Source organism: Arachis ipaensis, chromosome B06, assembly GCF_000816755.2.
Source record: "Arachis ipaensis cultivar K30076 chromosome B06, Araip1.1, whole genome shotgun sequence".
NCBI classification, from domain to species: Eukaryota; Viridiplantae; Streptophyta; class Magnoliopsida; order Fabales; family Fabaceae; genus Arachis; species Arachis ipaensis.
Genome location: NC_029790.2, coordinates 110,272,784 through 110,286,993, shown reverse-complemented (window position 1 = coordinate 110,286,993; position 14,210 = coordinate 110,272,784). Strand labels below are relative to the sequence as shown.

The window sequence follows — 14,210 nt, the reverse complement described above, 5'->3', positions numbered from 1 at the left end:
AAGATTATCTAACATTAAATATGAATTTCTTAAAAGTTAAGTATATAATTTTTTTATAATCATTTTTGTTAACAACCAATAATACTTTTAAAAAATTACAAAATAATATATACTTAACAAAAAATCACCAAATTTTAAGAATAATAGTATCTCATTTTTTAATTATACTTGCAAAAAATTGCATCAAAATTCAATCTCTAATTTATATTTTGAAAAATACATATTTAATGTTAATTTTTTTGCAAGATTATCTAACATTAAATATGTATTTCTCAAAAAATATATTAGAGATTGAATTTTGATACAATTTTTTTACAAGCATGATTAAGAAAATGAGATATTAGTATTCTTAAAATTTGGTGATTTTTCGTTGTGTATATATTTTTTTGTAATTTTTTTGTTAACAACTAATAATACTTTTAAAAAATCACAAAAAAATATATACTTAGAAAAAAATTATCAAATTTTAAGAATAATAATATCTCATTTTTTTAATTATTCTTGTAAAAAATCACATCAAAATTCAATCTCTAAGGTATTTTTTGAAAGTATATATTTACCGTTGGGTATTGTTGTTATGTTTTTAAATTATTTAAAGGTATTTTTGTCGATAGTAAAATTTGGGTACATTTCTGTCAGCGTTTGAATAATTCGGGGGCATTTTTGGTGGTTAACCCAAAAAATAATATTAATGTAGACCGGTTCAAAATTTGATTCACTATTTTTTCAGCTAAATTAATTTGTCTGGTCTAATTTTGACAAAAATAACACAGTTTAATCAATTATGTGTTAAATTTTAATTATTAAAAAACATCTTTAAAAAAAGACGTTTTAAACGTCTTTATTTAAGTGACTTGCTTGTGGAAAAGCTTACCAATAAATTTTGGTTGTCTTTAAAGTACAAGTTGAAATTACTAATTTTCCTTTATGTTATGCTCAAAAGAACTTTCCTCTCTCCTTGTCGGTCTGCTAGGGCACAAACTCAAACCCCAGTAGCCACAACGAGTGTAGTGCACAACTCCGTTACTTTCAACTAAAATCGTGTTTCTCCAGCGCCACAGTGCAGAACAGTGTCGCCTCAGTGCTGTTGTTCCAACATTCCTGAAAAATGGAAGAAATAAGGCATGAAATCGAAGAGGAAAATATAAGAACAAGATCAAATGTAACAGAAGAGGAAGAAGTCTTGGAATATGAAGAAGAAGACATAGAGGAAGGTGTAGAGAAATGAAATCACAGCCTAGTAGGAAAGCTGGTGACAGACAAGAACATCAACCCAACATGGGTCCAAACGACTATGTTCAACATTTGGAGAAGGCCAGAGGGCTTTAAGATGGTAGAGATCAAGCCAAAACTTTTTCAGTTTTTCTTTCATAAGGAAATAGATATGAGAAAAGTTCTGAAAGGAAACCCATGGATGTTTCGAAATTCATGGCTACTGATCAAGAAATGGGAAAGAGGAGTAAACCCATCAGAAATGGATTTTTCTAGAACAGAAATTAAACTTCAAATATGGAACATGCCAGAGCATTGTAAGACAACAACTTTATGAAGAAAAATCGCTGCTAGGGTGGGAGAAGTCATGGAATGCAATGTATTCTCAGCGGGTCCAGGAAAAGAAAACTTTCTTAAAGCATCAGTCATGATAAGGATAGAGGATCCACTGAAAGAAGGCTTAAACATGGGGAGTAAGCGAGATGGTTTAACAAAGGTGGAGTTCAAATATGAAAGGCTGCCCACATTTTGCTACTTTTGTGGCAGGATCGGACATGATGTAGCAAACTGTGAGATAGCAGAAGCAGAAGAAGAGCACACCAGTAGTTCAAAAAAAGGGCTGGGAGCCTGGCTAAGAGCAGATATAATAGGCAATAAGGTGGAGCAATCAGTAGAACAAGAGAAGCCAACCAAAACGGGAGACAAAGAAACTGAGAAAGGAACGCAACAAGGAAAGGGAGAGGTGTTAGAAAAAATGGCAAAGCTAACTATGAAGGAAAAGAGCCAGCAATTCATAGAATACAAGGAAGGAAGCAAAGTCTCAAACAGGGAGAAAGCACCACATCAAACAGCAGAGGTTGAAACCATTACCATCGAAGAGACGAACGGAGAGGCTATAGATCAGGGGGAAGAAGACAAAGAAAAAGGAAAGAAAGTAGATAAGGAATTAAAAGAACAGAAGAAGGACAGAGAAAATAGAGGACGAGGAGGAATCTCAACTTCAGAAAAATCAAAAGAAATGGAAGAGGATGGCAAGAGAAGCTCCACTAAGAATAACATGCCAGAAAACTAAAGTGCCAGAACAAAATAAAAAAAGGAAAGAAGAAGACACAGAAATGAAGGACAGGGAGATGGGAGGCAGCAGCAAACGCTACCAAGCAAGGAGCATAAATACATAGGCAGAGGCTGCAGGGCAGCCCTGCCAAATCCCATGAAGATAATTAGTTGGAACTGCCGTGGGCTTGGGAACCCATGGGCAGTGAGAGCTTTGAACAAGCTCTTGAAACAGCAAGCTCCCAACCTCGTCTTCTTAATGGAGACGAGGAGAAAGATTGACGAATTAAATCGTATCAGGAATAGAGGAGGAATGGGAAACATTGCGGGGATTGACTGTGAAGGGGAAGGAAGAAGTAGAGCGGGCGGCTTGGCGATTATGTGGGATAGCTCTATTATTTTGGAAGTATCATCAATGTCCTTGAACCATATAGATATGAGGGTAAAAGCAGCAGAAGTTGGACAGCAGTGGAGGATTACGGGGTTCTATGGGAATCCAGATGCAGCCAACAAGCAAAAATCATGGGATCTCTTGAGCTCGCTTGGTCAATCTCAAAACATGCCATGGTTGGTTTTTGGAGATTTTAACCAAATCCTGGAACAGAAAGAGAAGACAGGGGGATTGCCAGTTACTTATAGCCAAATGAAAGGCTTTCAAGAGGCACTACAAATGAATCAGCTGCTAGACTTAGGGTTTGCGGGGCACTCTTTTACATGGACAAACAACCAACCGGGAGAAATGACCATTCAAGAGAGACTAGACAGGACAGTTGCAACAATTGACTGGAAGGAAGCTTTTCCAGAGACAATTGTAAGACACTTGCAGAGGTATAGATCAGATCATTGTCCTCTCTTAATTGATGTAACAGGTCAAGAGAACAAAAGAAGGAGGAATAGGCCAAATATCTTCAGATTTGAAGAAATGTGGCTTCAAAACCAAGAGTGTAAAGAAGTAATTTGCAAGAGCTGGTCGGGTAGTGCAGAACATTTAAAATGGAAGCTGGAAAATTGTGGAAGAAAGCTACAACAATGGGGAAAACAGAATTTTGGACAACTACCAAAGAAGATCAAAGAGAAACAGGATTCTATAGAACATCTCACAACCCTCCCGCAATCTGAATCGACCATCATGAGACTAAAAGAGACACAAAGAGAGTTAGACGATTTGTTGTACCAAGAAGAGATTAAGTGGGCACAAAGATCTAGAGCAACGTGGCTTAAAGCGGGGGACAAAAATACTAAATATTTTCATCAGAAAGCACCACAAAGGAACAAAAGAAACCGTATAGAGAGGATTACCGATGATGCAGGAATTCTTTTTGAAGATGAGGAGAAAATAGAGGAAATTATAGTAAACTTTTATGAGGATTTGTTCAAGACCGAAGGGACAATGGAGGAAGAACAAGTGGCTGCAGTGGTGGGAGGCAGAGTCTCGCATGAGGCTTTTAATATTTTGGAGGAGGACTTCACACAAGAGGAAGTCAGAACAGCCTTAAAGCACATGCACCCAACTAAAGCCCCTGGACTGGATGGGATGCCGGCACTCTTCTACCAAAGAATGTGGGATATTATGGGAGAGGAAACTTCCAAGTGGGTCCTTAACTGTCTAAATGGGGAAGGAGACTTTGAAGAGATGAACAACACCTCTTTGTGTCTAATCCCCAAAACAAAGACCCCAAAGCACACTAGAGAATATAGGCCGATATCTCTTTGCAATGTGGTTTTCAAGCTAGCGACGAAGGTCATTGCAAACAGACTAAAGCAAATTCTTCCGGGGATTGTGGGAGAGTACCAAAGCGCCTTTACTCCAGGTAGATTAATTACGGACAATGGCTTAGTGGCTTTTGATATATTCCATTATATGAGGAAAAAGGTGAACGGAGCAAAGGGTTATGTGGGCATAAAGTTAGATATGGCTAAGGCATATGATCGGATCGAATAGAGTTTTCTCTTGGCGGTTATCAAGTGTATGGGGTTCCCACAAAAGTGGGTGAAACTAATCCAAAAATGCATCAGGTCGGTGTCTTTCTCAGTACTTATCAATGGCCGTCCCTCCAAGAGTTTCAAACCTACTAGAGGCATAAGGCAAGGGGATCCCCTTTCTCCATACCTATTTTTATTGTGTGCGAAAGTGTTCTCGGGTCTCCTCATCAAGGCTTAGGAAAGGCAAGCGATTCAAGGAATAAAGATAGCTAGGAATGCACCCGAAATATCACACCTTTTTTTTGCGGATGACAGCATTCTCTTCATAAGAGCAACAGATCAAGACATCATTGAAGTGAAGGAAATTCTACAAACATACCAATTAGCTTCAAGCCAAAGGATCAATTTGGATAAATCGAAAATCTCTTTTAGCCGAAATGTGCCTCCTCTCAGACAGATGCTTATCCAAGAATGGTTACAGATTAAGGCAGTGGAGAACCATTCAAAGTACTTGGGGATTCCAACTTTTGTTGGAAGATCTAAGAAACAAATCTTTGATTTTGTCCAAGATAGAGTTTGGAAGAAGCTGAAGGGATGGAAGGAGAATAGCCTTTCCAAGGTGGGGAAAGAAGTTCTTATAAAATCAGTCGCTCAAGTAATCCCCTCATACATTATGGGATGTTTCCAAATGCCCAAAAGTTTATGTCAACACATAGAGAGCATGATCAGTAAATTCTACTGGGGTAGCAAAAATGGAGAAAGGAAAGTGCATTGGGTTAGATGGTCAAAATTAAGCTTGGCAAAGCAAGAAGGGGGGGCTAGGTTTTAGAAGCTTTGAAGCTTTTAATCAAGCACTTTTGGCCAAACAAGGATGGAGATTGATTAAATTTCCTAATTCACTAGCAGCAAGGACATTGAAAGCCAAATACTACAACAAAAAATCTTTTCTAAAGTCAGGTATAGGAAACATGCCAAGCTACACTTGGAGAAGTATTTGGAATGCTAAATGGGTTCTAAATCTGGGAGGCTTGTGGAGGATCGGTAATGGCAGATCAATTAGAATAAAGGAAGACCCATGGCTTCCAAATCAAAACAGATTCAGAATTTGGAGTACCTGCTCAAGTTTTGATTCGGAAACCAGGGTGGAACAACTTATTGATCAGGAAACTATTCGATGGAGAGAGGACATCATCAGACAGAATTTCTATCATTTCGAAGCAGAACAGATACTTAATATTCCTCTAGACCAAAACCAACAAGAAGACTGCTACTACTGGAAAGAATCAAAGAATGGAGAATATGAGGTCAAGGAAGCTTACCACCTCATCCGCTCTCAGCCACAAAACCATGCTCAGTCCAGCAACCAGGAGCACCAGAACAAATTCCCTTGGAAACTTCTTTGGAACACAAAAGCACTGAACCGCACTCTTAATTTCACATGGAGACTGCTAACATCATCCCTGCCAACTAGAATCAACATTCAAAAAAGAGGTATCACAAGCACATCACTTTGTCCAAGATATTGGAGAAAGGAAGAGACAGAAGAACACATATTCAAAGACTGTACCTGGACACAACGATTTTGGTTTGCTAGCCCTTTCAACCTCCGAACAGAGAGAGCTCAGAACCACCCAATTGGAGCTTGGATTGAAGAATCGTTAAACCAAATCGGAAAGGGGGAAAAAGGTCTTTTTCTGGAATGCCTACATGCAATATGGTGGGGAAGAAACAAATTAATTTTTGAAGATAAGAAAATAGACATACAAGAATTAGTGAACAGAGCAACTCTTAGATACCAGGAATTCACAGTCATGTCAAGGCCGACAGAGAACTTCACAGCAGAGCCACCACCTGGGAGTCGTAGTTTAATGTGTTGGGTGCCGCCGGAGCCAAATCTCTTCAAATTGAATGTGGATGCAGCAATTTCAAATGAAGGAGCGAATGGAGGAGGAGCAGTTATTAGGAATTCTGAAGGAGAAATTATGGTTGCAGCTACTTGGTTATTTTCAACCACATCTACAATTGAAGCGGAAGCCACAGCTTGTCTTTTGGGCCTTAACTTAGCCTTGGATTGCTGTTTTCTTGATTTAGCCTTAGAAGGAGATACCGTTGACGTTATTAGAGCTTTAAAGGGGAATGACACTCATAGGAATTATTTTGGAACTTTAGTGTCAAATTGTAAAGAGGCTTTAGGTAAATTTAGATTTGTTCATATTTCCCATGTAAAAAGGGAGGGAAATAGGGTAGCCCATGCTTTGGCCAAATTAGCTCTGACCCAACCAAATGTTATATGGTTGGAAGAAGCTCCTGAACATGTAACTAATTTGGCCCATTTAGATATTTTGAGTTCTTCTGTTTGAATACAATTTTCTCCTTTCAAAAAAAAAAAGTTGAAATTATTAATTTTAATCTGTCTAATTCATCACTCTTCAGCTGCTGTAAAGAACAATATTTTCCTATCTAGTCTACCATATTTACCATGCATTTCAACCAAAAATAATTTAACTCATTTGTTAGATAATATTGCTCAGGTGCAAGATATGGATGCCGGGGCCTAGCCTTGGTTTCTTTCTGGGAGTCTTCTCTAATTATTTTGACTTTTCTTTTATTCATCTAATTTTTCTTGAAAACATTTTGAACAGACAACAACTCTAAAACAACTCTAAATGAAAGAGATTAGTTGTGAAAACCTCAATTAAACTTAATAAAAACTGCTAATAAATATTAAAAGAAATACTAAAAATTACTAAAGATATCAAGAAATCACTTCCACTTCTATTAATACATCGAACAATGATGCTAGAAATATTGAAGAACATATAAGAAGTCCAGAGGCAAAAGCTTCCCCATCAGTAGAAACTACAAGTTGATGGATGAATTCTCTGATAACAGAAAGAATCTCGTCGACTACAGCTACTACATGGCATCCGTATTGGTTTCCATTAAACTGCTCTCTGCCTTTAGAAAATCCTAGCATTAGGGGCATAGGAGGTGCAAATACAACAAGAAATAATTTTCTATACAACCCTGGACCTCCTCCAAGATACCTTCCAATAGGTATACCAAGTAGTTATGTCTTAATATGGCAAATTATAATGCCTACCAACACTTGATAAATAATCTTCCATATTTACGTTCAATACCTATACCTTTACAATCCACTGTAATAATGCCAAATATCTTTTTGACACAAGGCAGAGGGGCATTCCTTACTAGGTTGCCAACAAATATAGGACGAAAATTTGTATTTCCAAAAATGTTGAAACAAATTTCTGTCAGAACGTCTCTTAACATAATCAAATCTTTGGCTATGTTCAGGCAATAAATTGAAGATAGCCATCGCAATCTAGTTAATACTTACCGAATAGATGGTTATAGTTTTAAATCTAATGATAGAAAATAATGATGCAAGAATAGAGCAAGTAGCTCGATGGGTGAATGATATTTCAGGACAATCAATCGACTATTTATACCCCCAATAGGTGGGATTCATGCAAATAATCCCAGTAATTTTGAATATGGGAGATTATCCAAATAGGGTATTGGACGAGGCGAGAGTAAACAATGTTCCTCAAGCTTATGTTCAAAATATAACTCAAGTTGTAGAAAAAAATTTAAATAGAGCAGAATTTAATATAGGAGTAACAAATCAATCCTATTTTATTTATCTTTTTTTTTAACTATGTTTTACAATTTGAACTTCCAGAGGATTCAAAATTCCAAAGTCCCTCACTAAATTTGCAGGTGAGAGTGGGGAATTGACTGTCAAGCATATGCCTTGTTATATAGTCGAAATTGGAGAATTAGCTGGTAATGAGTATCTGAAAATAAGATATTTTCCATCTTCCCTCACAAAAAATGGGTTTACTTGGTTTTCAAATTTACAACCTAACTCGATCCATAGTTGGGTTCAGTTAGAAAGAAGTTTCCATGATTAGTTTTTTAGGGGAGAATTAAAAGTAACTTTATCTAATTTATTTACAGTAAAAAGAGAAAAAGCAGAATCGATCGATGACTACTTAATACAATTCAAGAATGAGGAACAAGTATTTCACTTCTATTTCTGAACCTGAAGTAGTTAGGATGGTGATCAATGGTCTCGATTTCAATATTCGCAAGAAGTTAGTAAACTAGCAGTTCCTTGACTTGGCTCAGTTGACTGACAAGGTCCAACAAATTGAAAAATTAAACAAAGAAAAAGAAGAACATGAGTCAAGCAGAAGAAAAACTTTCTTCAATAAAAAATGACTTATGTTGATTATATGATCAAAGAGGAGTCAAATGATGAGTCTGTTTTTGTTGCAGAATTAAAAGATGGACTTCCTTATGTGTGTCGATCTCTTAATCTAGCAAAAGATAAAATCCCTTTGTTAGGAGGAAGAAGTTATTCCTTCGATTTAACAAAAGCTGAATAAATCATTGACATGCTTTTAAAAGATAAACAACTTGTGCTTCTCGAAGGAAAAAGAATGCCATCTGTTTCTGAAATTAGGAATAAGAAATTTTATAAATTTCATCAAGCTCTTGATCATTATACTAATAATTGTGTACATTTTAGGAATTTGATACAAAAGGCTATTGAAGACGGTCGATTAAAGTTTGAGGACAAACCTGAGATGAAAATAGATTCTGATCCTTTTCAAGTCACGTCAAACTTTGCTGAAATAGACGAGATTATTTTCTCGATCAACATGACTACCGTTGAGCCTATTGGAAAGGATGAAGAGTTTGTACTAGACATGTTCGAGCCAGAAAGGCCTATTTATCTAAAGGCAGGTGAGAACTTGATGGATTTTTTGTTTAAGCAAAGGGAAGAAAAGTATTCTAAAACGGTTTTTCTGATTGAATCATAATTGGACCGGTTAGATTAATAAACCAATAAATTAGTGACTAGAGTAATCCAATGACCGGTCTGGTTTTTAGAACCTTGATTTTAGTTTAGTCTAATAGAAAAAAACCACAAATATAAAAACTGGCCAAAAACCACTAAACTAGTCGAGAATCGGCCGGTCATATCGAATTGGGATCCAACCGGTTTAATCTAAACGAGGTCGTTTTGTGTTTTAAAAAAGAAAAAAAGTTAAAAAACTCCTCCAGCTCTCGTCTTTGTCCTTTGCTCCTTCTCGCCTTGACACCTTCGGAAATCAGAATCAAGCTTCCCTCTCTCAAAGAAAGAAAAGAGGTGACAAACCTTAACTCCATTGCCGTTGCCGTCCCGCCGTTCGCCAGCTTCTTTTCTTCGTGTCGCAGCTTCTTTGCGTGGTCCAGCTTCGTCGTCTGTCGTGTGTTCGTCTTTGGTGGTCTTGTTCCCTCTTCCTCATATTCTGCTAGTTTTCCGCGTTGTAAACATAAGGAGAGGGACTGCCACTAGCTTCTCTGCATCACATTCTTGCTCCCTCTCTCCTTCATACTCTGCTCGTCGAAGACCACCGAAGGTTTGTTAATTTTTCTTGCTTACTTTTTTTTTTGTTTTTAACCTGTTCATAAAAATATGTGATTTGGTTAATTTAGTTTTTAATGTGTTCAGAATGATTTCGTTAAAAACAACTAGTTAATTGACTAATTGCATGGGTATGAATTTATAATGAGACTCGAATTTGACCATTTGTTGAATGGGAGACTTGAATTTGTTGAATGGAAAGCTTGATAGTTACTGATTTATTTATGCTGCTGATTGCTGATTTTGTGTGCGTTTGCTAATTTTGAATGTTGAATGGGAAGTTTGTTAATTTTTGTGTGTTTGCTATTTATTCTGCTCTATGTAACTTCATATCTTGCAAAATTAATCTTCCAATGGTTCTAGTTCCATGATGACCGAATAATATCATGAAAATATATCTAATATGGTGAGAGAGATTTGAATGATAACAACGAAATATAATGATGTAATCCGACTGATGGGTTTATAGTTGAAAAATTTATAGTGATAATAAAATGTATCCTATATTTCGGTTTGGAGGATACATGCACCATAGACACAGAATCACTCCATTACTAAACGATTTAAGCTTGTAATATATCATGCAGAGTGGTGCTTTGTGGTTCCAGAATTTAACAGAGCTCTCTCACAGTTATTCAGGCTTCATATTTTCGATTCTGATTGTTGATTTGCACACATCAATGTTCAGGAATGATTCTTGATTCATATCCAATAAGTATTTATCCATAAACTAATATTATGATTATCTTCTATTGTTTCACCGCTTCTTGTCTATTGAATTAAAGCCATTCACAAGACTTGAATCAGAATTTTTTTTCTACTTTCTTGTTTTAAATTAACAGAATAGATTTTTGCGGATTTTGATGATTGGTGATAAACTTTAATGTTGGCACTGGATATTTCTTTTGTTATTTGGATGACATTTTAAGGTTTATATTAGACTATAACTATGTTTAGTGTGTTTATTTATATTTTATTTAACATTTTTATTATAAAACAGTTATTCTGGTTGAACCGGTGAACCTGTGAACTAGTAATGAGAACGGTTTGATGACTGATTCGGTTNTTATTCCAATATCTTTTTTTTTTTTTTTAATTTTAAATTCCTTAATGTTTTCAAGATAAGATGTATTTATTTTGCTGATACCAATATATTGAGAGGTGCAAGTTTAGGTGTGGCAATGTCATGAGTATCAAAGCAAGTATAAAGAAATGGGTTTTCCCGTGCCTTTGAAAGTGCAGAATGTAATGATCTAAGAAATAGTTATAGTTAAAATCAATTGTTTTGGATGAGCTTATAGTGATGGCCCTTGAAGCAGGAGAATATGAAATCATACAACCTCCTTGCTTTATCTGCTTCACTGATGATCCCTAATGTGATAACATGCATATCACATTTGTTATTGCGATGTGCATCACTGAGAGAAAAAGCTTGAGAGAGGATCCCCTCAACTCAGCTTTAATGTTTTAAATATCACCATAGATTTAATACCTATCAACACACCCTAGTCATAGTGTAATATTTGTTTAAAAGGAATTTGAGTAGTAAAATCACTTCAAGTTGATTGAAAATAAAGAAAATTGCGTCTACCATTCAGTATGTTTTAAATCTGAATTGGATTCACATGGAATGGAAATCATAGGAGATTCATTTGATCTTGTAATAAACTCAAAGAATGCCATCTTTATGGTTTTCAATTGATGAGTTTTCGATATTATAAGGTTCATTTTGTGTTTAGATGTTCTTTGTGCAACTGAGGGCTACTTTGAGCTGATGAACTAACAGTTTCAGCAACATGCTTTGCTCAACAGGTTTTGTTTCTAAAGCCACCAAAAATGGAGCTGTTCCGATGAATATATAACAAGATTGAGACAGAGATCTAGAAGCTTCTGATAATGGCAGTTTTGTGATTGAGAGACATGTTTATAAATATCAGCAACTTGACAATGAAGATGAACCTTGAGAAGCTATAGAACTCAATAGCCATTTTACATGCACAGGAGGGATCTCTTAGTGAAGCTATTGGGAACTTGCTGTAGTAAGATATCAATTGCACAGTTGCACTCCCAGTGTTTGAAATTGGGCTTTGCCCATGATAGTTTTATTGCTACCAATCTTAATGTTCTTTATGCTAAATATGCGTCAGTTAGACAAGCATATCAACTATTCGAAGAATCACCTTGTAGAACTGTCCATCTGTGGAATTCTATGCTTAGGAGCTATTGTTTGGAAGGAAAATGGGTAGAGACACTGTGCCTGTTTCATCGGATGAATGCATGTGCTTTATCAGCTGAGGAAAGACCTGACAATTTCACAGTATCAATTTCTTTGAAATCATGTGTTGGTTTGCAGAGGCTGGAACTGGGCGAAATGATTCACGGGTTTCTCAAGAAAAAGGCAATGAATAAGGATGTGTTTGTGGGGTCTGCCTTGGTTGAGTTGTATTCGAAATGTGGACAAATGAATGATGCTGAAAAAGTGTTTATGGAGTATCCAAATCCAGATGTGGTTTTATGGACTTCAATGGTTACAGGTTACGAGCGAAGCGGCGATCCTGAACTTGCACTTGCATTTTTCTCACAAATGGTTGCGTCAGAGAATGTGAGTCCTGATCCAGTGACACTTGTTAGCGCTGTTTGCGCTTGTGCTCAGTTATCAGATTTTAAGCTTGGAAGAAGTATACATGGATATGTAAAAAGAAGGGGCTATGACACTAAGTTATGTTTGACTAATGCACTGCTGAATTTATATGGAAAAACTGGTTCTATCAAGAGTGCATATAATTTGTTCAGAAAAATGCCTGATAAGGATATCATATCTTGGACCTCAATGATTGCTTGTTATACTGATAATGGAGCTGAAACCAAGTCATTAGATCTTTTCAATCAAATGATTGATAATAGAGTTGAACCCAACCGGGTTACTATTGTTAGTGTACTGCGATCATGCACTAACATGTCTAATTTGGAAGAGGGTATGAAGATTCACAAATTAGCAATTGACAATGGTCTTGAATTGGATATGGCAGTCTCTACAGCTCTTATGGACATGTACATGAAATGCTTTAAACCTGAAAGTGCAATTAGCCTCTTCAACAGAATGCCGAAGAAGGATGTAGTTTCTTGGGCTGTTTTGTTTAGCGGGTATGCTGAAATTGGAATGGCTCACAAGTCAATGGGCATTTTCCACAACATGTTATCTAGTGGAACCCGACCTGATGCAATTGCCCTCGTGAAGATTCTTGCTGCCAGCTCGGATTTGGGGATTCTTCAACAAGCGGTTTGTCTTCATGGTTTCCTAACTAAATGTGGACTTGACGATAATATTTTTGTCGGCGCATCTCTCATAGAGATGTATGCAAAATGTAGTAGCATAGATAACGCTTACAAAGTTTTCAAACAAATGACACACAAAGATGTTGTTGTGTGGAGCTCAATCATTGCAGCTTATGGATTCCATGGGCAAGGAGAAGCAGCATTGAAGTTATTCAGGGAGATGCTTGATAGTTCAAATGCTAAGCCTAATCATGTAACCTTCCTTTCAATTCTGTTTGCTTGTAGTCATGCAGGTTTGATTAAAGAAGGGATAAAGATATTCGATACAATGGTAAATGAGTACCAATTGAAGCCGAATTCAGAGCACTATGCCATAATGGTTGATCTTCTTGGCCGGGTTGGAGAGCTAGATAAGGGCTTGGAAATAATCAATCGCATGCCAATGCAAGCTGGTGCTAATGTGTGGGGAGCCTTGCTTGGTGCATGTAGGATTCATCAAAACATAAATATGGGAGAACTTGCAGCTCAGAATCTTTTCTCCGTAAACCCTAATCATGCAGGGTATTATGTACTCTTATCAAATATTTATTGTGGGGACAAGGATTGGCATAATGCTGAAAATATTAGGAAATTGGTAAAGGAGAATAGGTTGAAGAAGATTGTAGGTCGAAGTATGGTTGAGTTAAGGAATGAGGTTCATAATTTTGTTGCTTGTGATAGATTACATCATGAATCTGATCAAATTTATGACATGCTAAGAAAACTTGATGCAAGAATGAGGGAAGAAGGTTATGTTCCTCAAGTATAGATTGAGGGCATCTTGTGAGTTTTTAACTTATAATCATGAAAATCACTACCATTTCTTGAATGGTTTTGCATGTTTGCTACTACCTGCTTTTTGGGTTGAATGGGTTGAACTAGCCATTCTAATCCGATTTTAAACAACTATAAATAGTATTAAAATAAGCTTAAAATAATTGCATTGCTAAAGATGGCAATCGGTTTTCATGTGCAGTGCAATTAGATATTTTTTAAAACTCAGCCTTTGATAAACTTTTAGAAGAGAGAAAATAAAAAATAGGTAACTTTCCTAAATCTTTAAAAAGCTGATTAAAAACTGAAATTTAAATGATAAACAAGTGTAATAATCCGTGCCATATGCATGATAAAACTGAAATTATAATTTTAAATTATTCTATTAAAATTAATTTGAATTGTAATAATTTAATTAATAAATAAAGAATATGATGTGCATTGTTCGTGTTTTTTAAAATATAGTATTAAATGTATTAACTCAAATGTAGTT

At 36.2% G+C, this 14,210-nt stretch overlaps 2 protein-coding genes and 1 long non-coding RNA gene across 4 annotated transcripts; 2 read left to right on the top strand and 1 right to left on the bottom strand.

Moving 5' to 3' along the window:
- On the bottom strand, positions 1,049-5,803 carry LOC110264117. Its single transcript, XR_002349846.1, has 2 exons — positions 5,508-5,803; positions 1,049-1,101 (listed from the first exon to the last, which is right to left on the bottom strand). It is a non-coding gene; the product is annotated as an uncharacterized LOC110264117 (long non-coding RNA).
- On the top strand, positions 6,000-6,548 carry LOC110263808. Its single transcript, XM_021105619.1, has one exon. The coding sequence runs from the start codon at positions 6,000-6,002 to the stop codon at positions 6,546-6,548; it is 549 nt and encodes a 182-aa protein (XP_020961278.1).
- On the top strand, positions 9,271-13,782 carry LOC107604812 (putative pentatricopeptide repeat-containing protein At3g01580). 2 transcript variants are annotated; one of them, XM_021104783.1, is made up of 3 exons: positions 9,271-9,623; positions 11,441-11,452; positions 11,594-13,782. In XM_021104783.1, the coding sequence occupies exon 3, from the start codon at positions 11,622-11,624 to the stop codon at positions 13,710-13,712; it is 2,091 nt and encodes a 696-aa protein (XP_020960442.1). In that variant the 5' UTR covers positions 9,271-9,623; positions 11,441-11,452; positions 11,594-11,621; the 3' UTR covers positions 13,713-13,782. The 2 variants fall into 2 exon arrangements, with proteins under 2 accessions (XP_020960442.1, XP_016161992.1); XM_016306506.2 differs by having other exon boundaries at positions 9,272-9,623; positions 11,441-13,782.